This window comes from Camarhynchus parvulus, chromosome 12 (genome assembly GCF_901933205.1).
Source record: "Camarhynchus parvulus chromosome 12, STF_HiC, whole genome shotgun sequence".
Classification (NCBI taxonomy): domain Eukaryota; kingdom Metazoa; phylum Chordata; class Aves; order Passeriformes; family Thraupidae; genus Camarhynchus; species Camarhynchus parvulus.
Genome location: NC_044582.1, coordinates 12,857,341 through 12,883,718, shown reverse-complemented (window position 1 = coordinate 12,883,718; position 26,378 = coordinate 12,857,341). Strand labels below are relative to the sequence as shown.

At 42.5% G+C, this 26,378-nt stretch overlaps 1 protein-coding gene across 1 annotated transcript in view; it reads right to left on the bottom strand.

Moving 5' to 3' along the window:
• PTPRG (protein tyrosine phosphatase receptor type G) overlaps positions 1-26,378 on the bottom strand; it is a 392,464-nt gene that overhangs the window by 66,987 nt on the left and 299,099 nt on the right. The window contains exons 9-13 of the mRNA XM_030957087.1: positions 14,430-14,614; positions 12,388-12,496; positions 10,615-10,664; positions 7,468-8,266; positions 677-809 (exon numbers count right to left, since the gene is read on the bottom strand). Of these exons, the coding sequence (XP_030812947.1) occupies positions 677-809; positions 7,468-8,266; positions 10,615-10,664; positions 12,388-12,496; positions 14,430-14,614 (1,276 nt within the window). The remainder of the gene's footprint in view (positions 1-676; positions 810-7,467; positions 8,267-10,614; positions 10,665-12,387; positions 12,497-14,429; positions 14,615-26,378) is intronic.

Sequence of the window (26,378 nt, the reverse complement as noted above, 5' to 3'; positions counted from 1 at the left end):
CTCTGGGTTCTGATTTTGACATGAGCAGGTGCTGCAGGTTTTGTTTACTCTAAATCAAATGGAGAAGGATTTGTTGATGCTAATCCTGGTCTCTACCACTGAGCCAATGCCCACTGGTGTGAATGACAGTGTCTCTTTGTAAGAGGCAATCTTTACTTTCAAGACCTTTCAGGCTGCACTTCTGAACTCTTCACCAATGCTAGAGAGCATTGCTGTGGAATTTGAAACAAGCTTACCCCACTTTCTTGAAGTACAGTCAAAGGAAGGAAAGTACTGCATAAGATCACACAGGAGGTTTGTGGCAAAGACATCCATGAAAGCAAGGCCAGTCTAACTGGGATTTTCTCCCACAATCACCCTTCCTGAAGGCTGAGACAAAGATAATTTTTTAGAGCTACTTTAGAGGGACTAATTTTGAAAATATTTGTCACCATTACAGCTGGCTCTACCATTGGTAGAACTGTATCAAGCTCATTTTCATGACATAAAAATCAGTATTTAAGACAACTGAATAGCTGGAAAGACAACAAAGCTGTTCTAGCACCCAGAGAACTATCTAATGCATCTATCACCGTAACTTCTGATAAAATAACAAAACAGAGGACAACATTAAAAACACCATCTGGAATGTGTTTCAAATCCTAATCAGTTTCCATTGATAAGGAAACAGGCTCACCTCCAGTAGACAAGCACAGCGATGAGAAGAATGAGGCACACGAAGGTCAGCGCTGAGACCACTATGAGTGGGATGATCCATTCCATTTTACCAGGAGAAGGTCTCGTGGCCATGCTGGAGCTGTTCTTGCCAGCTGTGTGTTAAACACATAACAAAACCAATCACTCGGTGGAAAAAAGAATTACTGTATGGAAAAATGTGTAAACAAAACAAATAGCTTATCCCTTTTACAGGCTATGAGTAAACAGAGCAGAGATCTCTAACTGCAGGGTGGGACTCCATTTGTCTTCAGTCTGAGACATGAGAGCACAGAAGTATGGTGTTTATTGCCACATATGGCTAGGATTTTACTACTGCCTGTAATTACGGTCTCTTAGACACTTTTAGGACTCTTTCGTGCAAGCACCTATTATCAGATGTAGAGCATCCCACTGAGCCAATGCTGTGCTCTGTCACCAGTGTTTGCAGATAAATGTACTCTGTTTCTCAACAGTGCAGGACAGCTCTGTTTGCAAAGCTCTGTGTAATACTTAGCTTTAGAAATAAAATTTTTGATAACTATCTTAAAATAAAAAATCCTCAACATGTTGGGTGTCATGTCACATCATTTGCAGAATTGTCACAATCTGGTGGGTTACTGCATACGAAAGCACTTTTCAGCATATGGATTGTCAAGATGGGTGGATGAATGAATGGATAGGATGTGTTGTAACTGACAGAAGAAATCATTATGCCACAGCTTTTGAACAAAATTAAAGTTTGTCAATGCCCTGAGATCTGGCTAAGTTAACTCCGCTTCACTTTTTGCATGACATCTCACTAAAATTATTGCATCATATATAAGATTAATATCTACAAGTTCTGCAAGTACTGGAGCCAATGAGCATAGACACTGCACCAGTGTATTTCAAAAGACATCTAATTTGTGCAAATTCATGTAGACTTGATGAATAAATTGGTTAGACAGAATGATAAAAGAAAAATGCAGAAGCAGATTCCATATCTTATTCATGTTTCCTAACAAACAGGCCGTGGTTGATCAATACCTGTCAACAGGACATAATGGGAAAGGATTAGTACAAACAGCTTCAGATTTCAAGGAGGATTGAAACATGCACACTTGACTTCTACTTTTAAGCCTGTGTGAGTCTTTCCTTACCAACATGCTTCCTCGCCCTCATTCAGTATTGTATTATCATAGCTTCTGAAACTGCTGCAAATCCTACCAGAACATAATTGCCTTTTCACCATAGGCAGGCAAAACACAGATAATTGGAAGTCACCAGATGTCACATAACATGAAGTCATACTCTATTTTAATAGCATTTAGATTACACTCCTCCATAGGCAGGAGTAAAATTCAACTAACGTGGAAGTAAAGGTTAATTGTAAATGCTTTTGCCTGACTGCTGAAAACAGAGCAAGGCTGCAGGCTGCTGCAAGCCCAGCAAGAAATCTTCCTGGTTTTGAGAACTAGGCTGATAGAGGTAATGCCCTTTAGCAAGCAGCCTAAATGATGTGCTAATCAGAAGGATGTTTGGGGGAAGTGAACGTGCACTTTGATTGAACGTCTTTGAATTCCTTGACTAGCAAAGAATAAGGAAAAGAGCAACCCCCAAATTAGAGCAAAGGCTTAGTCTCTGTATTTGCCAAACTTACGAAATGCTAAGTCTTGTGGCATCGGTTATTACCAGTGCATTTCAAATCATTTAAGAGCAAGAAAAAAAGTAAGCCTGTGAGGCGTTGCTAATCAGAATAGAAAAGGGACAAATCAAAAAACCATGTGATGAAATTAAATTTTGTAGGAGAGCCAAATAGTCCCACCACCTTATATCCATTAGGGTGTTGTTTCAGTTCTCTCCAATGACAATATTCTGTTTAGCTTCACCTCCACATCTTTCAACACAAAACCATATGTTTCTGTTTGCATGGGAAGAAAATTCAATTCCATTGTAAGCACAGCATGGGCTGGAGTCCCAATGCACACTGTTAAATTCTGCAGTGCTCATGATGCTCCTCTTAGTCAGTGTAGTGTGGAGAACACACAAATGTGCCCCTGCCAACTCCCTGTACCACAGATGTGAGGAGAAGAAAGTGCTCAGTATGCTGAGTGCCAGAACAGCAACTGCCATTCCCTAACGCTGATGGCTGAAATTCCAGTTGGGAATGCCCAAGCAGTGATGTGCTTCAGAAGAAAAGACACAGTTCCTGTGCTGGCTTTGAAGAAAATGTCTAAGGTGTTTTCCACTGTTTAAGTAATGCGTTGTGAGAGCTTAAACAAAGCAGTGCAAATAAAACTTGTACAAGAATGGCAGCTGGGGCCAGAGGTAGAGCAGTGCAGCTGGAGAGCTGGTGTCTGTCTTGAGTGTCATGGCAAAATAGCCTAAGAAAAGCCAGCGTGCTGGAAAAAGACGAAATGAAAACACACACACACACAAAAAGACAGATCTGGGCCCCTACAGTTTCCTGTTCTCCCATATAACAAACCAGGATGAAATAAAAAAATAGTCACCATTTCATTCTTCTCCAAAGCAAGAATGTCAAGCCCTGGTAGTGTCAACAGCATATCCTTGTAACAGTGCCCACCATAAGCTGTACTTGGCAGGGGACGGGGAAAGCTTAAAAAACGGACTAGGAAACTCCATTTTTGCTAAGAAATGTAAACAGTTTCTAGTGGCATATGCCTTCGTTGAATTAATTCAGTTTGCCTTTTACTGGCTTGGAATTCATCCCAGTAGGAAGGAATAAAAATTATTACAGCATATCTGTTTCAGGAGGTCCCACACGATACAAGCCCTGGCACTACTAAATCCACTCCTGCATCTGGAAAAGTCCATAACTTCTGTGAACCTCCCATTCAGCAGTTCCACCCACGCACTGGAGTACTGGCACAGGGAGTACTGGATGGCATCAGGCAGCCAGGGAGGCTCTGGCAGTGCAATTCTTGCATAAAGGTCAAGGTAAGAAAGAGGCATTCTAGAGTTTGTGAAATGTGCTTTTTTTCTGTGTATTCCTGGAAAACGGTTCCTGAGAAAAGAAACATGTTTATTTCCCTTAAGTAACACTGCTTGCTATAATAAGCAACCATAGCTGTACTATATAACCTATCTACTTTTATCATTCCTTGCCACTGCACAAACTGCCAGGACAAAGTTCTGTTTGCTGTACCATTTCAGATACCATTAACCAAAGAAAAGCCCTGCTGCTGAACTGCCTCAGACCACAGGGTCTCCTAAGAGAAAGTCAGCTTGCTCATCTTTCCCTTGAGTAAATGAAGTTATGAATTCATACAAAGATATTAATTATGGAAAATAATATTGGCCATATTATTAAATGATGAAAAGGCAAACCTATGTTTTTTAAAGAAGTATTACCTTTGATACAAGCTTGTACCATGGTGCAGCTGTTACCCCCTATTTCTTCAAGGCACTCCTGCAGTATTCAGGCTTACAGGCCGTGCACTACTAAGCATGGCTTTTCACTGCTTTGTAACAGATGCCAATCATATTTAATCCTATATCTGAAATTCATAGTTTGCAGGCATTAAATAATTCAATTCTTTTACTTTCAAGCCATTCTGCTGTTTGCTCTTGTAAGCTACCATGTACATCTCTGAAGATATTTAAAAGCTGTCTGGACATCATCCTGATTAAAGTGCTATAGGGAACCCTTCTAAAGCAAGGAGACTGGACTGGCTGACTCCAGTGGTCCTTCCCAACTTTATACACACTGTGATTCTGTGTGAAAATGGCTGAAGTGCCACATGAAAATACAGCTTAATAATCCTTGCTGCAGATGGAGAAGAATTACACAGATGTTTAATTATGCTAATGAGGTAATCCCTAAAAGGCTTTTGTAACCTCAGACCTGGCAAAGACTGCTCTAAAATCCAATATTCAGTCTTTGTTAAATGCATACATCAGGCTTGAAATTTAACCCTGCACATCAAGATCTCTCTGTCTCTAAACTCCCCTCTCATGGGAGGAACTCAGCAGAGGTGGGTGAGCACTGAGGAATGGGAGGACCTGGCCGAAATTTGGATGAGGAGTCAAACCCATCTCTCTGTCCTCAGTGCCAGCTCACCACTCAGGCTTTTGCCCCTACCCCACAGCTATTACTTTGCTTACAACAGCCTACTTGTTAACTCCAATAAAAAAAAAAAAAGACCTATTTAATTGTCTGGTACAATCAACAAAAAATCTGTGGGATAGTATCTGCTTTAGCCTGATTAAACTGAATCATCCTGCATTTCATCTTTTTCCTTTGCTTATTTTCTTTTTTTTTTTTTCTTTCCCCTCCCTCTTTTGTAAGAGTATAATTTTAATTGCTGTTTTTCTGATTTTCAGGTTTTCGGAGACATGGACAATGCTGAGCAGCTGTGTGTGTAACAGTTGCAGCCCAAAAGTACAATTAGTCTAATGTGAGCACCAAAACAGAGAAAAGGATGATCAGGGAAATGAAAGAGAAGAATGCAAGCAAGCATTCAGTGACAGAAGACAATCATTAGCATTGGCCAATACCACAGTCAGAAAGAGGCCAGTGCCATTTGGAAAGTAATGACATGGCCTCAGGAGAGGTGTTTGGTGTATGTACGTGTGAAGTAAGCACTGAAAGAAAATGAGCCTTGCTGCACTAATTGGCCTCGCACTTTCCCTGTAATTTCTCATGAGTTCCCTGTTCTCTAATCATGCACACTCATGAGTACTTCCCTCTTCAGTTATCTCCTTACAACTGCTAATTTGATGCTATATAATTAATTTTACAAATGTACATTGTTATGAAACAATTTTCTACTCTTTAAAATGATTAAACTTTCCACTCACAAAAACATTTTTGAAACCTTGACAGCTTTTAAAACCTGCTTTTAAAAGATGCAGAAAAGATGCCAGAAGAAAAGATACATCCAAAAATGTTTCTGCCCTCACATTGGGACAGAGTAAACTGCAGAGATGCTTTCTGCTTACTTTGGAAGTGGCCTTAACAGTCTTAGCTGTGCTGCTGCTCAGGAATCCTTTCAGACAATTCTGGCAGTGCCCCCTTGGCTTCACTTGTCTTGATTTCAGGCTTACCTTGTTATGGAAAACCTTTAAGGCCCTTTCTTACAGGAAGAGGTCTTGCTATGGCTGGAGTTTCACTGAACTCAACTCCTGGCATGAGTTAGGTCAGGTCTGTCTGTATGAATTGCAAATTTCCGTGTTACTGGGGAAAACAATTAAGCTGAAGCAACTAGTCTTAGGCTTTGTACTAGTCTAATTCACCAGCCTGTGTCTTTGGTAACCTAGATCCAGCGTGGAGCAAAGCTCCTTCTCCTGCATTCCCAAGTGTCTCTCACAGGGTAGCACTCCCAAGAGGCCTCCTTCCTAACCCAAAGGTGATCAGGGCAAGTAGCAGGTTGAAAACTGCCTGACAGGCTCTCAAACCATATTCAGTGGGAGTATTGGCCTCTGAGGGTTTCCAGCTGAGGAGTAAGAAAAACAGCAGTGTATTTAAAAAAAAAAAATCAGCACAACCTGTTGCAGGTTTTTCAGCTTCTGCATTGTTAATCTGATCTCTGACAGAACAGTTATGATTCACAGCATTACAGACTGGTCAGCATTTCTGTAACAAATGCTATTAAAGATTGGATTTAGATTTGTTTTTTAAATTGGTTCTGAGCTATAGCTGAATGCACAATATCTGCATTTTTTGTGTTTATCAATGTAGGGAAAAATAAATATGCAAGGCTTTTCCACACTAGTTTAGAGCAGCTTTGATGGAAAACAAAAATTATAAAACACTCTACAGATTAGCAAAACAAACAATAGTAGTAAAAAAACCCCAGAAACAACAATCAAAAAAGTGCACTATCTCATAAATGCTGTGGTAATACAGATAATAACTCATACAAACCTGTCCAATAAATATATCAAGCTAAATCTAAATAAATAAATCTAAAATAACCCCCCATGCATGTGCTCCATGTGCCTCCTGCAGTTTTCCTCACCAGTGCCCGGAGCTCCCCAAGCAGGAACACGTGTGGACATTCCGTGGGAGCACCATGAGGGACCATGAGCTTGCAGAGGCCTGTGCAGCAAACCCTGAGCACACCAGGCTTGGTGCACATGCAGATCTCCTGGGCAGGTTTCCAAGAGGTTCTATTTGCTGTGCACACACTGTGGAGCTGGTACATACATCAAGAGTTGGAGTGTACAGGAGCACTGGCAATTCTCTTCAGGACAAATAGAAAATATGTGAACTCTGCCTGGCTAAGATTTTTTTTTTTCTTCCTCAGAAGGTGCCTTGTTTTGGAAGATCAGAACATGTAGGTTTTGTGTTGAGAAATTAACCAGCAATGATCCTTGATTTGGGAGAATATCTCAAAGCCCAGTCAGGGAGAATCCTGCAGATAAACTAAATTACCTAGAAGCACATATACCAAACTTCCTATGAAATGCCAGTTCAGCACAGCAGCTGCTCTTCCAAATTAATTTCACAGCTATAATTCATTGTATTCCTCTCCCTTTTTCTTTTCAACAAAGTTCTTGATGTAGCATATTGGGAGTGAAAATTTGTCCAGATTTTCTCTTCCAATAAGCTACAAGGACCATGAATCCGTCCCAATAAAAGGATATTCCTATCCACTCTGCTCCTCCCAGTAACAACTTGTGGGGTTGGGTCCTGTGACAACCTGCCAATCAGACGTAGCCGGACACCACAAAAACGCTCTATCTACTGGAAATCAGTAAGGAATTTGGATTGTGTTGTTTTCCAACACTTACGTGGTAAAAATGGTTTCCCTGAAGATCACTCACCTGGGTTAATGGTGATGAATTTGTTATCTGAGGGGTGTTCCTCTGGTAACCTGTCCATCTTTGGAGGAGGATTTCTTGTTGTCTCTGGTCTTCTTGGGATCTTGTCCAGGTACAGTTCATCAGTGAACGCTGGTGGCACTTGGGTGGAAGGGAGCAGCTGGGGCTGAGTGTCGGCTTCGGCAGAGCTCTCCTTCTCGGCACCTCCAGCCGTGGGGGCAACGTTTTGCTTTGGCACTTCTCCCGGTAGGGTTTTATTTCCTTCTTCCTCAGCAGTCCTGTTGGGGGAAGCCGCGGCCACACTGGGCTCTGTGCTCATGCGTGCCTCCGAGGCCGCCGTCGCCCTGCTCTTCTCCTTCTTTTCAGCATCCTTTTCTTCCTCTTCCTCGTGCTCCCGCTCCCCGTCCTCGCTTTCACTCTTTTCATCCTTCTCCCCCTCCTCGGCTCCCTCGCCATCCTTGGTGAGCCCCGAGTCCCGCTCGGGCCCGGGGGAGGCGGCGGCGGCGGCCTCGGTGGTGGCCACCACGGTGCGGCCGGCCTGCTTGCTGGGGGCGGCGGCCGCGGGCAGCCGCGTGGGCCACACGCTGCTGGGGAAGGAGGAGATGCCCCCGCCGCTGAAGCCCAGCCCTGCCAGCAAGGTGCTGGTCACCACAGAGGCCACGGTGGCCTGGCTGCCGCTGGAGGAAGGGCCCATGCCTGTGGCCATGGACACAAAGGAGAAGGGGAGCCCCGAGGAGGTCCAGGTGGAGGAGCCAGAGCTGATGGGAGCCATGTCTGCTGAGGAGGCAGGAGATGCTGTGGGCTTGAGGAGGTCATCGGCAGCACAGGGGAAGAAAACACAGCAGAAAGCATCAGCAGGGGCCCAACATACTACTTGGGGTCATTCTCTTGCTTTTCCCTCCCTTTTCATACACATGCTAGTCTCCTAAAACCAGAGATCCAACACCAGGTGGATGAAAGGCTGAGCCGGGACAGAACACACCACAGAGCTACCAGCAAACCACAAAGAGAGGAAACCTCCCTGCCTTCACCAGATCATCATTAAAACCCTCTTTATCCTTATCTTTATTTTACATCAAGACCTTCTCCTCCCACATCACTACTGACTTGTGAGTAACGTTTCCTCTTGGGGTGAGAAGAATGTAAAGGAATTTAATGAGTTCAGCTGCATTACTCACAGTGCTTTAATCCTCAGAAGACAGGAGTTTAAAAATACAGTGTTACATAACGGCTGTCCCAAAATAATGGCTGCCAACGTGAGCATCCATGGCTGGTGGGGCTGCTCTGACAAGGAACTCTGGCTCTTCCCACGCACATTGTGAGGCCCTCAAAGGATACTATTTTTATTTCCTTAATTTATCCATCAGGATTATTCTCATAAGGACTGGTATTGCTGTGAGGCATTGCTCTTGTTAGAAAAGAACTGCAGCATGGACAGCTAGGCACTCCTGAAAGACTCGGAGAGCATCAGAAGCCACCACGTCTGCCAGGACCTTCAGCTTCAGCAAGCTGCCACCATGTCTGCCAGGACCTTCAGACTGTGACACCCATGTTTTCCACATCCACAGGACTCTCCCTGGCCAGCACCAGTGAATGAAAGGCAGGACTGCCAGCGCCCGCTTCACTGAGAAAAGTGAAGGTGATGAACTATGGACTTTGCATCCTCTGCACCCTGCCAATATTATTCTTATGTCAACCCACTGCATGCATGAGGGTCCTGCACACGTGTGTGCTCTGCTGTAAATAAAACCCCTTAGTACACATGTAAAGAACCAAACCTTGGTTTGTTCATAAAGAACTAGTCCTGAATTACATGTGGAAAAAGAGACTGAAGTGAACTGTCTAAAGACAAGGAATAATTCTGTGGAAGAGCTGTGTCAGCAGTTCCTCCGGACAGCCTGACCATTCTCCCTCTCTGAATTACTGAAAAATGTCTCACATTTCTGAATTCATCAGCAGGAGGACCATTAGCCGGAAAGGTACGCACCACATGAGGACAAAAAAGGGTTAAATAGGTGCTGCTGAACATTGAAAAAAATGTAAAATGTTTATTTTGGAAACTGAAACTTGTAACTTTAAAGTGTTTCTGCATCTCTCTGCAATTCCCGGGTTCAGTCAAGCCGTGTAGTTGAAATGCTGCAGCAAACCAAGCAAGGCTGCTTTCTCACATTATTTTTGACCAGCTGCAATCACAGAAAACCTGAGATCTCAGATGAAAACCTGTGCTTTAGAGATTTTGAGCCAAAACTTTAAATAAGCATCTTAACTTTCAGATACTTATCAATCTGAATCCCTAAGGCACTGTGAGATTTGCTTTTTGCTGGCATGAACAGTCTCAAAGCTGGACTGAGTATTAAAATTTGACAGCAGATTTTATGTATCTAGAATACCTCTATACATCATTAAACAAACATAAATCATTCAAATGCAAGCTTTGTGTATGTTATTTCCTTGCTAGGGAGTATATCAAACTGGATCAGAATAAAATCAGAAGCAATGTACTTAGAGTAAATTCAATAGTATGAATTCAGCCCATAAATCTGACTGAAAAACTCAGTACAATGGATGCCAAGAAATTTAGGTTATGGATAGTTTATTTTTATTAAATAAACTAATAAGATGGTTTCAAAACTGAAACAGTGTATTCCACTTTTAATGTAAATGTACCAACATTTCTGAATCTGGAACACAAAAGTTGGCCTGAGTGACTTGGTACAGTCTCACCTGAATTAAAATAAAACAAAGATATTGTTCAGGCTTTATTCACACAGTAATAGGTATCCTTAAAGCACCGAAGAGCAAAAATGCTGTGTGTGAGGCCTTATTTCTGTTGCATATACTTCTGCTCATACAGTTCATAAAAGAAATTAAATTTATTTCCACAGTCATCATTAATATTTTACAAATCCCCTCTAAATGGGTTGAATACAGATTGAGGAAAACTTTTTAACATTTGATTCTCCAGTGGTCAAAGCCTCTCAGAGCATGAAGCTAGAAAACCATTTCATAGTGGAACTGCATTTGATGCTATAAACCCTTCTGTGACAGGTCTGGACACCCCTTCCCCAGGAAAGCTGCAGATTTCCAACATCGTGCTGCCACCTGGTGGGAAATGTCCCCAAATCCCCGTTCCCTAAATCCATCACTTACCACTCCTGTCTTCACAATTCGGGTCCCCTCGAAAATTCGAGTGGTGTTAGCTGGGGAGGGAAGAAGAGCAGAGCGTCAGGGCAGGGGAGGAGGCAGAGGAACAACTGCTAAACCACTGCTCAGCATGGGGCTGCAGAATACAGGTACAGGGCTCAGCCTGGAGCAAAGGCAACTCAGGTCTTTGGGCATTACTCACTCACTCTGCACTTGTGTCTAAACACAGACTTGCTGGTCTTTAATTACTCAGGCCTGGCAATGCCAGCTTACTGACAAATTCTTCTGACAAATTCTTACTGAAAAATACTGAAAAAAAATTCTCTCCTTCAACCCCAAGCTGGATGAAATATCCTGACTTACAGAGGAAGCAAGAGTAGCTTGATGATAATAGTTTTTTTCTGTCCTTATCATATTATCATTATTTGTTGCTATATATCTGAACTACGACAACCATCAACCTCTGATAAATGTTTTGAAAGATCAAGTGGATTAATTTTCTAGGGTAGATATTGGGTACAGCCAGAGATTAGAACAGCAGCTCCTTTTTGGGGACTTGTAGGAGGAATCACATAATCTGCTCCCACTGCAGATGTGTGTATCACCGTCACTGCATTGAATACTGGGCTAGAGTATCCAAAGGATCTCCTACAGAGCTGCCAGTAATGATTTACTCCTAACTGTGATTAAACAGTTACTGTAGTCAAACTTAAAAGAATTTTCCATTCCACCATCTAGTAAAAGATAAACAATACATCAGTTTTTAACTTCTGCGTGGCACTTAAAAGTGAAGCCCAAAACACCGTGCTGAGGTACCAAGAACGGAGCTCCACATGAGTTGTGACTTGGACAGGACACTTGTCTGATGCTGCTCTCTCTGCCACCACAACAGAACTAAACCATGTCCATAGCTTGACATCCCTCAGACACCAAGTGCTAGCAAAGCAGGATCAAAACCCCCATCCTTTCTGAAAATGACACTGAAAAATGCCCCTATTATTTTGTTCCATATACAACATCAGATCCAAGTGACAACTCTTTGCTTCATCCTAAGGATTTAAACTTTTAACTCTCTGCTCATTTTTTCTTCCATTACCCATTTTGAGGTTTGTGCATCTATAAGCTGGAGTGGGAGGGAATGCTCTCATTGGAGGCAAAATTTGCCCTACTTAATAAAAAATGTCATAATAAATTCCCAGGAAGGAGCAAAACTTTAGCACTTAAAAAAACTTTAAAATAATCAAGTTCTTCTACCAAATCTCAGCTTTACCAGATTTCTCCAATAAACTTAAAAGGAAATCTACGACAAAGGACAGCTTATCATCTAGTTCTTTTGATTTTCTTTAAATATGTACGTTTTGGAAATCACTGAGGTTGCGTGCATGGTAAAACCTGGATGTCTCCACATGAGGTTGTCAAGGTAGGACTGATCTCCTTTCCTCTTTACATAAAACAGACACCGATCAGACTCACATTCTGTTAGAGCTGTGCCTCTGATGCATAAGCAGTCTCTGATGAATTTGTTTCAGAAAACTAGTACCAAGAAAAGCTCTAAATTCTCCCAAACCCTGACAAAACCTGACAGTGAGAGGTGTAGGCAAACCCGCCTCACTGGAAATGAGATTCAGATCAAATCACCGGCCACAATATGAAATTAGCATTGTCTACATCCATTCAAATATCTTCTGAAATAACTTCACACCACATTGCATTCTGCAAAGAAAATATTAAACAAACAGAGAACAGTTCAATGTAAAAATTTGTATGTGGTTTTTTTACCTTGAAAGAGCATAGTCTGGCTAAAGTCACTACGCATTTCATTTCGGCAAACTGCTTGAACTCTGAACAGATAAAGGATGTCAGGTGAGACATGGCTAATGATGGCCTTCTGTTTAAAAAAAATAGATATTATTCAGTTTTTTACCCCCATAGTACTGTCCAAGATCAGTTTGAAATATATAAAGCATTGTGCTAACATAGAACATTCATGGCATGTAAGACAAGCTATATTTCTACACAGAAATATTCAGTGGCTCCCTGGGGAGGGCAAGGCTGAAGGGATGCACCCAGACACTTTGACTCTGCCCATGAGAAAGAAATGAACAAATCCCACATCTATTCTCATAACAGTCTTCATGCCTCAATGTCTCTGGTCTCCTCAGAAAAACTTAAATCTCAAGTCTTTACCTTTTACAGCAATTATAATAAGATTTTTTTTAGGTGGAGATCCATGACCCAAACACAGGATAAGCCCAGAAAAGTCACTGGATATTCAGACTGACTATTTTGCAACAAACTGGCTAAGGCAATTTGATGCTGGTGTGCTGTGCAACATGATGGCTGAGCATCCTGGGCTGGGATATCCCTGCTTCCTCCTAGACCTGAGAGCTTCCACAATCACATCAGTTCACAGGAGGAGCTACATGAGTCACTTGAAATACTTTTTATCTCTACAGCAAAACACTGTCTAGCTCTGACTCAAGATGGGACAGCCCAGCTGTATCTGCCAGAGCACTGAAAACAATCTGCACTTTTCTCTGAAAATGGGTTTCCTCTTCTCTTGCCCCCTAAAATAGACTAAGATGTCATTGCTTTCTTAACCCAAAGCTCTGCTGAACAGCACAAGGTCTCACTGCAATTTATTTCCAAGCTATCACTCCATCACATCCCTTGCACTTGTAATTATTTCTTTTACATAAAACAGGGTGCTTTCATGGTGCCCACCTCATTTTTTGCTGATTAAGGCTTTCCTCCTTATACCTGATTAAAAAATTCTCCCTTAAGAGTGTGAAATTATGACAAGAGAGAGGTTACAATACATCATAACCTTGGGTGCCTTTCAATGGATTCCTTTCTGATTTCATGAGGCAGATCGTTCCCTAATGTGACCCAGATAACAATGTCTAGTGGGGAAATTGGAAATATAAATGGAAATGAAGTAAAAGAAGCTTCATCTAAGGGAATAAGAGGAGTATTATTGTATAACTGATTGAATGGGCCCAGAGGACTGTGTATTTGAAAAAAAATATGGTAACAGTCATTAGGAATAACACTGTGCTGCTGCATTTTTCATGTGCATATACAATTACTGATTTCATTATTCTAGAGGCTTTCTTTGATTAACAATAAATGGAGGCCTTTCAAACCTGAATATGTCACTCTGGTTTTATATGCAGAGAATGTTAAGGACCAGTACAATACTTGCTTCCACTTAGACAAGAATGACAAGCAGATGAAATCCTAAATGGAGGAGATAGAGCAGTGTTTCCATCTGTGCTGGAACTGTCTTGCTCTTCTCTCTTTTTCTCACACTGCCAGATGTAGGCAGTGCTTGTACAGGGCCACTCCAAAATAATCTTCAAGCCCTGACTACGCAACTCCTGCCTCTGGCAGCACTTACTGCCAGAAACTGCTCCAAACCCTACAAGGGGCTATGCACAGTGAAAAGTCTGAGCCCAGGAACAGATTTTGGGGGATCAGACTTTTAATGTGAAAATCTGTAAGTTGAACTCAAGCCAAAAGGTATTCAGAGCCTCACCATTCCCCGAGCCAGCTGCTTCTCAGCAACACTGCATGAAAAAGTGTCTGCAGATTCAGTCCTTCATGCACTCACATAAACTATAAATTCACACTCCAGTGTTTGGGTAGCCTGTAAGGCAACGTTCAGCTAATCTGAACATTTAAATAGCAATTCATCATGGGCCAAACATTACCCTGCCTATAAGGGAACAACTGCTTTCCTCCTCTACCCCCTTGTACTAAGAAAATAACAATAAAGGGCAGCTTGATACATATGTCTGGGGTTGATGCTGTGCTTTTACCAGGTCCTTGTCACTATCCTTGGTGAAAGTCTTCTCCTTTTCATCTTCATTTTTAGTCCAGCTGTATGAGATCATGTAGTTCATGATTGGAGGGTGGTAAATGGTTTCTGGTTGGTTCCAGGTTACCAGCAGTGCTGTCCTGTTCACAGGCTGCACTTTCATGTTGACTGGAGGAGTGCTACAAGCTGAAAAAGAGAAGGAGAAAATATGAAGCTCTTCTAAATAACTGAGAGAAAACAAACAGAATGAACAGTGCCTCACTCTAAGAGCTAGGTTTTCTCTTTAATGCCCTGGCCTACAGTAACAGCTTAGACTGCAATCCACTGAGACCAATGGGATTTAATACCACCTGCAGCTGCTTTCTGCTCTCCTGAGTAAAGTGAATGAGAGAATCCATTCTCTGCAGGCAGGTTGCTTAGCTCTCCACTTAATTCTCAGTCCTGACATTTGCACCTACTCTTCAACTTGGTGACTGAAGAGCTCTGCACTGGAATATTAAGAAAAACAGTGGATCTGACCCCCAGCTTCCCTCATCTCCACCCCTCCTGCTGTAACGGGGTAAATACCCCAATGTGCTCTGCCGGCCCTGGAAAGAGCTGAAACCTCTGAAAATGTGGCACTATTGGGTCAGTAAATGTTCTCTTGTTAACCCAGTACATTTTTACAGTTATTTTATATTCCTCTTCCTATATATCTTTCTTCAAAGATGCTCAACAGCTTGTCAGTAACATCTCACCAGCACAGGGAGGAGTGGCTCTTTGACGGCCTTGGCCATCTCCTCTGAGCAGGCAGAGAAACCCCCAGGCAGCCCTGCCTTCCTAACCCTGCCTGCAGCCTGGAGGCACAAATCACTTCTCAGCCACGCTTAAGTCAGTGGGGACATCAGCACAGGGACAGCCTAACCTCTGGGAAAAAACCATGGCTTCTGCTTCCAGCAGTGCCAAACCCAGAATTCTGCAGGGCAGACCAAGCCCAGGCACAGATGAGCCCGGTCCCTGGAGGAGAGGGGTGTGCACAGTCCCCTGGCAGCACTGAGGAAACTCTTTTCAAGGAGTTGCCATGGAAAGGTCCGGCTGGGGATGCACAACACTAGATGGCACTCACATGCTGTGGGAAAACTGCATCATCCCCTTCCCAGCTATAAAGAGTTTAGATTTTTTTCCCCAAGCTTTAAAAATCACATTTAAAATACCCAATTCAGGGCAGAGTCCCACGTTCTCTTTCTCAGTATAAACCCAGAATCAAAGAAAATCACTTGCAATGATACCTAAGCACATGTGCCGTGGCACAGGAGCTGGTCTCTTCTGGCAAAGTGTCACCCAGCCCATCAGGGTGACACTGTTTGCAGAATTATTTTTCCCAGTATGACTTTTCCTCTTAAAGCCAACACATTGAGCTTGTTTGCACTCTGCAGGTATGTGACTGCATGTATATTTGGCCATTATTTCACTTCTAAAGAGTCCTGGCAGCACTGAAGGGGAAATATGTCCATTCCTATGCCTGGACTTGCAGGTTGGCCAAGCAGCACTGCTGTTATATTACTGAAATAGCTACAGTTCTTAAATAAAAATGATTAAATGCTTTAAACACCAGTATTACCAGTACAATAGAAAAACATCTGTCAAATGCATTTGTGCAGTTATAACTCACATTTTGTAGCTAGCTGAACAAGACAACATGAATTACAGAAATATGCTTGGGCAGGAAATATCCTTGATATTTGCTCTTGCCATGAGCGGTGACAATCCTGCAGTTCTGCAGTAGATCCTTCTGCTCAACCCAGAAGGATGATCCAGCAAAACAAACAAACCCTAAAGTATCTGAAAGCATTGGATAAATGTATGTGAGTTTCTATTTGCACCAAGCTGAAGGGATCAAAGCAACATTCTGCTGTCAGTGCCACAAAGTCAGAAGCCACACCATGGCTTCCCTCTGGCTCCCTCCTGGCCCTCCCAAAGCACAGCATGAAGGTGGCAAGGACCTGGATGAGATGGGACAGCCAAAATCCACCTCTGCTATCACTAATTACAGAACTCCCTGGTCCTTAGTATGCCTCTCCATGCTCACCTCTTTCCGCTGAGATGGTCAGATCAATTCTCCCTGACATCACTGTTTATTGATAACTGCACCAATAAATCATAACTGCCCTCTTTGACGCCCTTTGTCATCACAGAATTACACTTCAAAATGCCAGGCCAGCCTTTACTGCTCCACCTAATCAAATCCCATCAGAGACAGAGCCAGGGTGAAGCACTACCCAGACCCAAAACTCTTACCCAGTCCTTGTCCTCCAGGAGGACATGCAGAGATTTATATATTTAAAGTAATCATGCATCAAATTGTTTTAGAAATAATTCAAGCAGGTAACCTTCCTGAGAGACAGAGAGATCCACTTTAATTGCAGCAGCCCTCTGAGTGGTGTCTGGCCAGCTGCTTTCCATACAAGGACCCCAAGCCACCCCAGGGAGAGGGGGCTGCCACGTCCCCAGCTCTGTGCCACCCCCTGTAGCCAGCCTGGATGGCATTTGGAACAGCCAGAGAAGTGGGGATTTCCCAAGGATAAAGAGAGACTCAGAGCCAGGAGACCCTTCCTGCCCCTGCCCCCTGATCCAAGCAGGTCATGAGCACTTTGAATCACCTGAGTGACTCTGATGACTTCCCTGAGGACAAGCCTCATTCACAGCCAGCTAAAATCAGGCTGAATTTACAATATTCTGATTTCTCAGTAAATATTACAAAATTTTCATGACTTATTATGACTTGGCTCAATTTACTCCAAGGCACAGAGCACTATCTGAAAATCCTGGAGTAATTTAGTATTAACCAACCTTTTCTGTCCAACTGCTTTTTTTTTTAAACAGCTTATGAATGGGCAAAAAAGAATTTTTTTAAATAAAATGAAACATATGATTTTATTAATTTAACTAAACCTGCTTAGGACACAATGGAATAAAGAAACATTTGATCCAATAATTCAATTTGATGATTTAATTAAAGTGATACATAATAACATAGTGAATGTCTGAAAGGCAAGGAAAAAAAGTCCAATGATTTGGCCATCTATAAAACAACTGGCATTTCCCAGAGATCTAATTTTTCTTTCAATACTCTCTGTGCCTTGGATTTTTCAAAGATTAAAAGAATCACAGGCTAAAGGACCTCTACTGATTTTGCAAAATGTGCAGCTGAAGAAGAGAGAAATGCAGGAAGAGGTTGGGACAGGGAAGGGGAAGTTTAATCAGGACACACTAAAGAGAAATACAAGCTTTTTTTTTTTTTTTTAACAAAACCAAGCTTAATAAGAAAAAAAAAGAAAGAAAAGCCTGTGAATTGATGATTTCTTGAGAAAAAAATAAGACCCAAAACTAACAATCAGCATTATTCCATACTGAAATAGCATCTCAGCTAATTTTAGAAAAAATATTACTAATGCTCTGTTTAAAATTCAGCTCCTGAGGGATATTAAAATATTGTGGGGGCTTTCAGGATGCCTTTCTGTGGTGTGTGCAATCCTGAGCAGATACCTCACAGGTCTGGCAGGACACCAAAGCCACTGTGTCCTGGGCTAGCAGCCCCATGCCAAGACTTGTGGAGACAGAAACCCCGAGCTGGGACAACCAAGCCACATCTCAGAGGCACTGAACAGGCAAGAGCCTTTGCAGTACCATGGTCATGCCCCACTGCAGGCACAGACATGCCCTGGACCTCCTGGAGGGAAAAAACACCCTCACCTTCCTGTCAGGGATGACCTGAACTGGGAGAACCTGGCAAACAAACCAGCTCCTGCCTTCTGGAAAAGCCCTGAAGAGGCAGAATAGCACAGGTACATCTGGAGGAAGCCCCTCTGACCCAACTCAGGCAGCCTCAGGGGCTCTCCCAGCTGCTGCCCATGTGTGGGGCTGCCCAGCAGCTTGACCCAGGCTTTTCTCTGCAGATCAGCCCACTGGGGAAGGCAGGAGGAATCCAGCATCTTGGCCAGCCTCACCTTCCAGGGCTCACTCAAGCCTGGACAAAACCTGTTTGCCACTGGCAGACGAATGCTGCATGCTGATACACCATAAGCACTGGGCAGGCCAGCCATACAGCAGAGAATGATTTTCTTCATGTTAAAAACATTCCAGTGGGCTGGAACAAACAAAATTAATTTAACAACTCTGCATTCATCTCTCCCATAATTTGATTTGTATGTTGTATTTGGCTACGTAACCTCCACGAGGCTTTCCTAACTGAAAGCCTGATAAAGCTTAATCCAAAAGCTCCTGGCAGCTCCATTTCAGTGAGCTAAAAGACAAAAAAGGGGGCTTGTTGCTTTGCAAAAATTAATTGCTGATACTAAGACACATCCATGAATGCAGAAATGGCATGTAAGAGAATATTACAGCTTTTAAAAATTAATATTGTTCCTTAAAAGCAGCCCCGTATTTCTCTTTCAAAGATAGAAATGCAACACCAGCCAAACTTTCTGGGTTTCATCACTCTTTTTGCATATGCTACCTGTGGTTATGAAAAGACCTATTTAGGGAAACTTTGTGAGAGTGCAAGAAATGTGTATTCAGTTATGGCTTGTACACTTTCTCCCTGTAAAGCAGGTCTTCATATGATGAATCTAGTTGCACTGGGCTCAGCGGGATTTATAAAATCCTCTAAAAATGTTCTAAGTTAGCTTGTCCATGCATAAAAATGTCACCACTTTAAAGGCAGTTATTTCTAGCTGTGCTATGCCCTGCTTTGAAAAATCCCACTCTCTACCTCCTGCTGAATGTCTCAGCAATGCAAAACTGCTGTTCCTCTCCTTGGTGCCGTGGGATACACGTTGTGTGCTGAAGCCCTGACAATTTTCAGCACAGAAAAGCAACGTGACAGTGAGATCCTGAATCCCTTGTGGTGACATGGGCATCTTCTAAGGCAATTCATACATGGAAGGGGAAACATCAGCACCAGAATGCGCCCACAGTATTTTACTGGCTCAGAGCTGCTCAGTGGTAACTAAAAGACAGGGACAAGGGTCTTGTCTTGCTCTGGAAGGCAGCTCCTGGCTGTAAGGTGAGAGAGGCCTCACCATTCATTCCACAGGATAAGTGGCAGGGAACAGTGTCTCCTTACAAAGCAGGAACACAAAGGAAGTAGTTGGGGCATTTCTTCCCCCATGCTCAGTAGAAGAGGAATCGAGAGATCAGTATAGGGGTTTCATGTCTTTCTTCACCACAGGGGCAAACAATTTGGTGGCCAAGTTCTTGGGGGAGAGAGGGTGTTTCCTTCCCCTCTGCCCCCGCCCTGGGAAGGAGCTGGAAGGGCCAGTCCTGAAGGACAGATGCACCACTTGCTGCTGTAATGACACCCAACTCAGCCACAGGCATCCCAGATGATTTCAGAGTGCCTGCAAGCTGTGGTCAGTGCCTGTGCTATTGCCAAACACTGCACCAAGTTCATTCAGCCCGGTCACCTCCAGGAACCCAACTGCAGACAAGAGAAAAGCAATGCCACCAACAGAAAAGGGAAGGAAAATACTTTCAACTACATCTACACCTGTATACACACACATATGTATTCCTTCTCATTATTAGATCCTCAAAACTTCAAATAAACGCTGAAATGCAAAAATATGGGTTGTGCTGCAATGAGAAAACATACTTGCTTTCAGTGCCATGGTAGGGGAAGTGATACAGAGGCAGATTCAGCTACATTGAACTTGTGTAACTCAGTGGAGGTGCTCAGGAAGAGACACCAATCCATAATAAACAGGAGCATGCTTTGGGCTGTCAGATTCAATCCCAGAGTTCAGCAAGGGCTGTGCTCCCAAAGGATAACAAATAAACTATGAAGATCATATGCACAGACAACACAGGCTTTAATATATCAGAAAGTGCTAAGAGGCATACTTATAACATTTTCCCTCTTCTTTTACTAAATGTTTGCAGTTTTTCAGCTTTGCTTTAGTGTATATTGTTGACTTCTCAGAGTGCTTATAAATGACATTATTAATACATAAGGATAATTGCTTTAAAGAGTAGCACACATTTTTCCTTTACCTTTGCCTGCACTTTGCCAGCAGGCATTGGCAGGCTCCGGAGCATGCTGTACACACAAATATTTGTGTTGATCTACTTCAATCCACAGGCAGAATGTAGCTAGGAGACAGACTATTTATCTTCCCTGCTCTTACCTTCCACTATGCCTCAAACAGACAGGGCTGTTGAGGTGTGAGGCACAGACCCCACACTTGTTTTATGAGCCCTGTGAAATAACCTCATGAGCAAATGGGCACATGGGTCCCTCTGACTGAGGGCATCTGGACAAGCTGGGGTTTGCCCCTCTGTTGCTGGCCCATTTCCCAAGGTGTACACACAACCAGCATTTGGATTAATACCTGTATGGCTTTGCAGCACCTAAATTTCCAGCAACAGCAACACATCCTGTTTTACTGAAAGGCATGGACCATCAGATGCCATGCTGGGCTAAACTGATGTCCAACAAGGACCTGCCCTGCAAGTTTTGTGTTTGTATTGCACACATCCATGTGTGCACACAGAGGGTGACTTGTGTTTCAAATGTACACCTGTGCCCTTATTTACACAGTGTGTTTGTGCCACATGTGTGATCACATTCAGTGGCACAAACAGCATCAATGGGGAGAAGGAAGGAATTCCTGCCAGAAGGACACATATTGCTCTGTTAGCCAAGCTGACCTTTCCAATGTTCTGGTGAGGGCTGTTTGGCCTGGGGAGCAAGCAAGGATACAGCAATAGGGCTGGTAGAGCCTCCCAATAAATGCCTGTGGGATGCCCAAAATCAGATTAGGAAAGCAGCTTTCCTTTCATAGTTTCTGGAAGCTTTTTAAAGGATGAGCTGCAGGGACTCGTGGTTCAAACTAAAATTAGTACTTCTGTGGGCTGAACAGCTGGGCCAGCAGGTAAGCAGTGCAGAAAGGAATTCCCTCCAGGTGTAAATGGAATAAATCATCAAGCTCAGCTCTTCCAGCTTTAGTGGCAGCTGTGAACCCAAACCTCACCTACACTCTCACACTGAATTCCTCTTGCTCTGTTGGTTTGGACCCTTTGTAATCTCTGAAGAAGTGTAAGCAGTAACTTACTGCTTATTAATAAATCTCTTGATACATTGGTCACTACATTCAGGTCCAGACACACACACTTCTCACATTAAAACCACACAGAAGTTACTACAGGTGCAAAACAGAACCCCACAGAACAGAGCCATTGCAGGGGAAGCATGAGGTCTATGTCAAGGTTAAGTACCACATCTTTTTGCATCTGATTTCCCCTCAAAATGGGTCATTTTTTTAAATGAAAAGCTTTGTGTTCCACCTGACCTGAAACTGTCTGGAAGGCAGAAGCCTGTCCTTTGCTGCTTTTGCAGGACACTCTCCAAGACATACACAAGGACCCAGCCAGTGCTGCAGAGCAAGACAGGGTTGAGGTGGAAGGGATGAAATATGCAGAACGAACACATTGATTTCTGCCTAAAATGTGCATTCAGCAGCCACTTGAGGCTCAAAAAGAGGCTCTTGCACCTTTACTTGGAGCAATAAGGCAGTGGCAGACAGACAGGTCTGCAGTACAAAGATGCAGGACAAGCAATGAGCAGGACAGTGTCACCACCCTCCAGTGTGACCTTTTCCTCCAAGCCAGGCTGCTACACCAACAGAAGTTCTAATGATGAGACATGAATTCATTTGCACCACACCTAGTAGGGTGCTGACCTGATTAAATGGGAATAGAATTGGGAAATGATAACTTCCGTAGTAAAATGAAATCAAAAAGCAAATAGGAAAAGCCCAGTTGTCCAAGAAAATGAGGAAGGAGTTATTAATCCATGGAGAAATCTTCCAAGATTCTTTCAAAGGACAAAAAGAATCAATGCTAATGGTAAACATACTGTAAACTAACTTTAAAAGGTTCTTGTTTATTTCCATTCCCCCTGCGATATTTAAAGAAAATAAATAGCTAAATTTTGCTTTAGCCATCCAGAGTTACATTTTCAAGAATGAATCATTTAAAATTCACCTTCACTTTGTTGTTGTTTTGGGTATGTTACATATTACTATGGAGCATTTTCAGTAATTTAGGTTTGACTAAAACATAAAAATGACATTCTGCAAGAGTAGAACTTCTCTGCCTAAGACTCCTTCTGGACTCCCAGAGAGAACCTGAGGGCATGAAGAGGCTGCAAAGTTGTTTTGAGACAGTTTTCATAAAACATGGGCATTTAGAAAGCAAAACCAAATTACTGGGAGTAATAACAGAGGCTATAAATGAGACAAATAACTTGTTCTCATTCAGAAACACTGCTGCCAATGCTCTAGACTATTTGCAAAGTGTTGATGTCAGTGCACTGCATCTCTGCACCTTTGGATGCTGCTGCATGGGAGGTGCACTCCAAGGTTCTGCAGAAAGGCGACACCTTTTCCTCATTTCTGACATTGAGAGCCTTGAAATGGTGAATAAGAACTAAACTGCTTTGTTTGAGCAGTGCAGTACCTTTGGCTGAGGCCCCTCCCTGAGCCATGCTTCCAGCACAAGTCTTGCAGGGAGGAAAATCCAAATATCTTCTATCCATGTTTCAGTGGCATTAAGTTAAAAGGGCTTCCAAACTGTGAATTACCACCACATAACAAAAACCAGTAAGGAAAATGATCACCTGCACAGTACTAGAGAAATGTCCCAGCTGTTAATTTAGAGTCCAAAGCTAAGTTTTACTGGAGTGAATTTATGACTGTTCATTATTTAACTTAGTCTAGAATCATAATTACAGATGGTACTCTGAGGCGAAATCCCACTGATGGGAAACAGCATCGTTTGAGACTCCAGCAAAGAGTAATCAGACACCTTTGGGAAAGTAATCAGGCATCTGTGAAAGAAAACTCTGATGTCAAGAGCCCCTCACATGGGATGCTTATTTAAGTGTTGTAAGGCATGAAGCACATTTAATGAGTAGAAAGGTTAAAGGGTTTCTTTGAGTGTTAAAAAAAAACATTAAGAAACAACATTTGATGTAATCAGCAAGAAAATAAAATGGGCAAGTATTGTTGCACATGGGGCACTTCCTGAAACAAGGAAATGAAACACCTTTTCCTCCTGAGTTTCCATGCCCACACCTTTACTAAAGCAGGTAATGTTTTGTAAATACAGCTCTGCTTGATGGGACAACATGTGACAGTAGTGAGAATCCCCTGCAGATCCAGATCCTTGAACTGGATGGACCTTTATGTAAGAATTCTGTTTGTCCCTGAAGAGCAATGTACACTATTAAAGCAATAAATAATTAGCAATCCCTCCACCAGAGCTGCTTGAAAGCAGCCCAGGAGCTGCAGGAGCACAATATATGATGTGACAGAGCAACACAGTCCTGAGCCACAGAGGACAGGCCAGAGAAGAAAGGAAGCAATTTTAACAGAGATTGTCTTGTCCAAAAAGTCAGACACCACCACAGGCACTGATAATTACAGAATCTGATTAATGCTTTACAAATGCATTCTTGGCTTAGAATGTCTGTACAGAGAACTTACAACTTTTCAAAACATTACATAAATTAGTATTGTAACATGGGTGAGCCCTCTTGTTAAATGATGCCTCATTTAACAGCATGATCTTCTGTATAGTTTGCATCTCTGAAAGTCTCAACTTCTTAAAAAGTATCACTGTACAAAGGTTTATTATGAACCCACCAGTTGCTACAATTACATAGCTGAACAGTATTTAACCTGGATGGTGGATTTCAGAAATAAGATCTTTAAACATCATCTGCATGGTTTTTTGAAATAGCTCCAGGGTCAACTTAAAAATTAAGCTCAGCTCATGGGCTCTGATTCAGCAAAGGTCTTATGCATATGCTTTTATTCCAGGCATACAAGCAGTCCTCAAGAGAACTGTTTTAAATCAGCTTTTGCCAATAGGAGGAAGCAATAAGATAATGGAATAAAGGAAAACTCTTCTTGTTAAACTCTGACACAAAAGAAAGTCTGGAGTTTTCACTTGTAAGTGAAAAATTGGTCCTATTTCAAATTAGCTGAAGTATTTCACCATCTTGTATTCTGATGATTGAAAACAATGCCCCTCTCTTCATTGCCTCTTTTGAATTAAAACAAGAGAAGAGAGAGCAGAGTAACTGCAAAGCAAAAGGCTGGTAATGTTCACAATGGTTAACAAACTGGATCCAAGAGCACTGACCTAAAACAGCCTTTCCCAGACCTTTTGTTGACCAAATGCCACCACTTCTGGGGCTTTGCTAAGGAAATTCTCAGAGGACTGGTACAGAGTGAGGAAGTTTTCCTCCAGTGTATCTGCAGGTTATGCTACTGGTCACAGTTCTGTGACCTGAGATAGCTTTAATAGCTGAGAGAAATAGCTGAGAGTTCTTTGGTCCCAAACGGTTCAGGATGGCACATTTGCCAATGGACCACTGCTTTGTGTTGATCTGAAATTCCCTATTCACCAGGGAATTCTGAAAATCATTCTGAACATTATGCAAATTGTTCTGGGCACATTTTCCTCCAAAATAAGAAAGGCTTACATAATGAATGCTACACTGTTTTCCAGATTAGCAGTACTGCCCACAGACTTAATAGAGTGTGACAGAGGAAACAAATTGCAAAAATTCACACCGACAAACATACCCGAACTTCCCCTGCAGAGCTGAAGACCATCACAAACCATATCACCTTGCAGCAAGTAAAAGACACATTTTCGTGACCATGCCTTTCCTACAACACACAAATCAGGAACAGGGAGGGCAGACAGGAGTCACCATGTGACAGCCATTGGTCACATTGCCTAATGCAATGTGGAAAGCACTGAGGTACAACCAGGAGGTATGCAGAAGAATCTGCATAAAAGAAATTTGTAATGCTAACTTTACATTCTTCTATGCAAGACTGTCTGGCTGGAAAGCACTTCATGCACTCTGTTCCTCAGTCCTTTTGCATGAATGACACTGTATAAAGTGATACTATATTCACTAGCTGAATAAACAACAGGTTTTGCTTTCACTCAAGTATTATGACTTCAACTCATTTTATTTATATGTCAGTAGTTCAGAATGTGCAGTGGACCGGGTACATCATCACTGCTCACCTTTGTCAAAAAAGGGGCCAGAACCATCCAGGTTGCTATATTTCTGGAACAGCTACATCTCATCCCTGTAACCTTTGGAGGATATACTACATTTTGTGTTAGCAACACTGCGCCAACCTATTTATTGTAAGTTCATGAAAAAAATGCAGCTATTTTCAGTGTCCCCTGGTGTGCACACAACCCAGAAAGTGACAAGCTAACAGAGCTGGTACAAAACAACCCAACAGCCTATTGCCCAGCCAAGAGCCTCCTAGAGCAAAAGCTGAGGGGAGGAAGAAATCAGCAACTCCAGCCTCATCCCTACCATTAAATGGCATGCTGAATGTTGTCAGACCATGGGAAATGCATTTCCCAAATTCAAATTCCCAGGCAGACATAAATACAGAGCATTAAGGTACTTGAACACAATAGCAAGGACCCATAGAGAACCTGCTCAGAAAACCAGTTCCCAAGAACCAAACCACACAAACATGGACTAATGGTAGTGATAGTCCCTTGCTCCTGTGGATTGGCTCACTTATGACAACTAAGCCACATGTGCTTGGTTCCTAAAGATCAAAATCATGGTGAATCTTTCTGGTTATTCAAGGTGCTCCTTTGGTCTTGACAGCTCCAAATTAAGATCACCCCCATTAACTACAGGCCTTAGTGTTTGTAATGCTCTAACAAAATTGTAGGTTTCAGTCATTTACTGGTGGTGAAAATCACCCCAAGATTCTTTATAATCTTACAAACAATCCAGTGAGGTGAGGAATATGCAGGCATGCGGCCAAAGCAGTTAAATCTCCTTGAATGTTATATCAGAGGTACCTTGGCTGCACTCAAAATAAAAATGAGTCAGTTTTGTCACTTTTAGCATAAT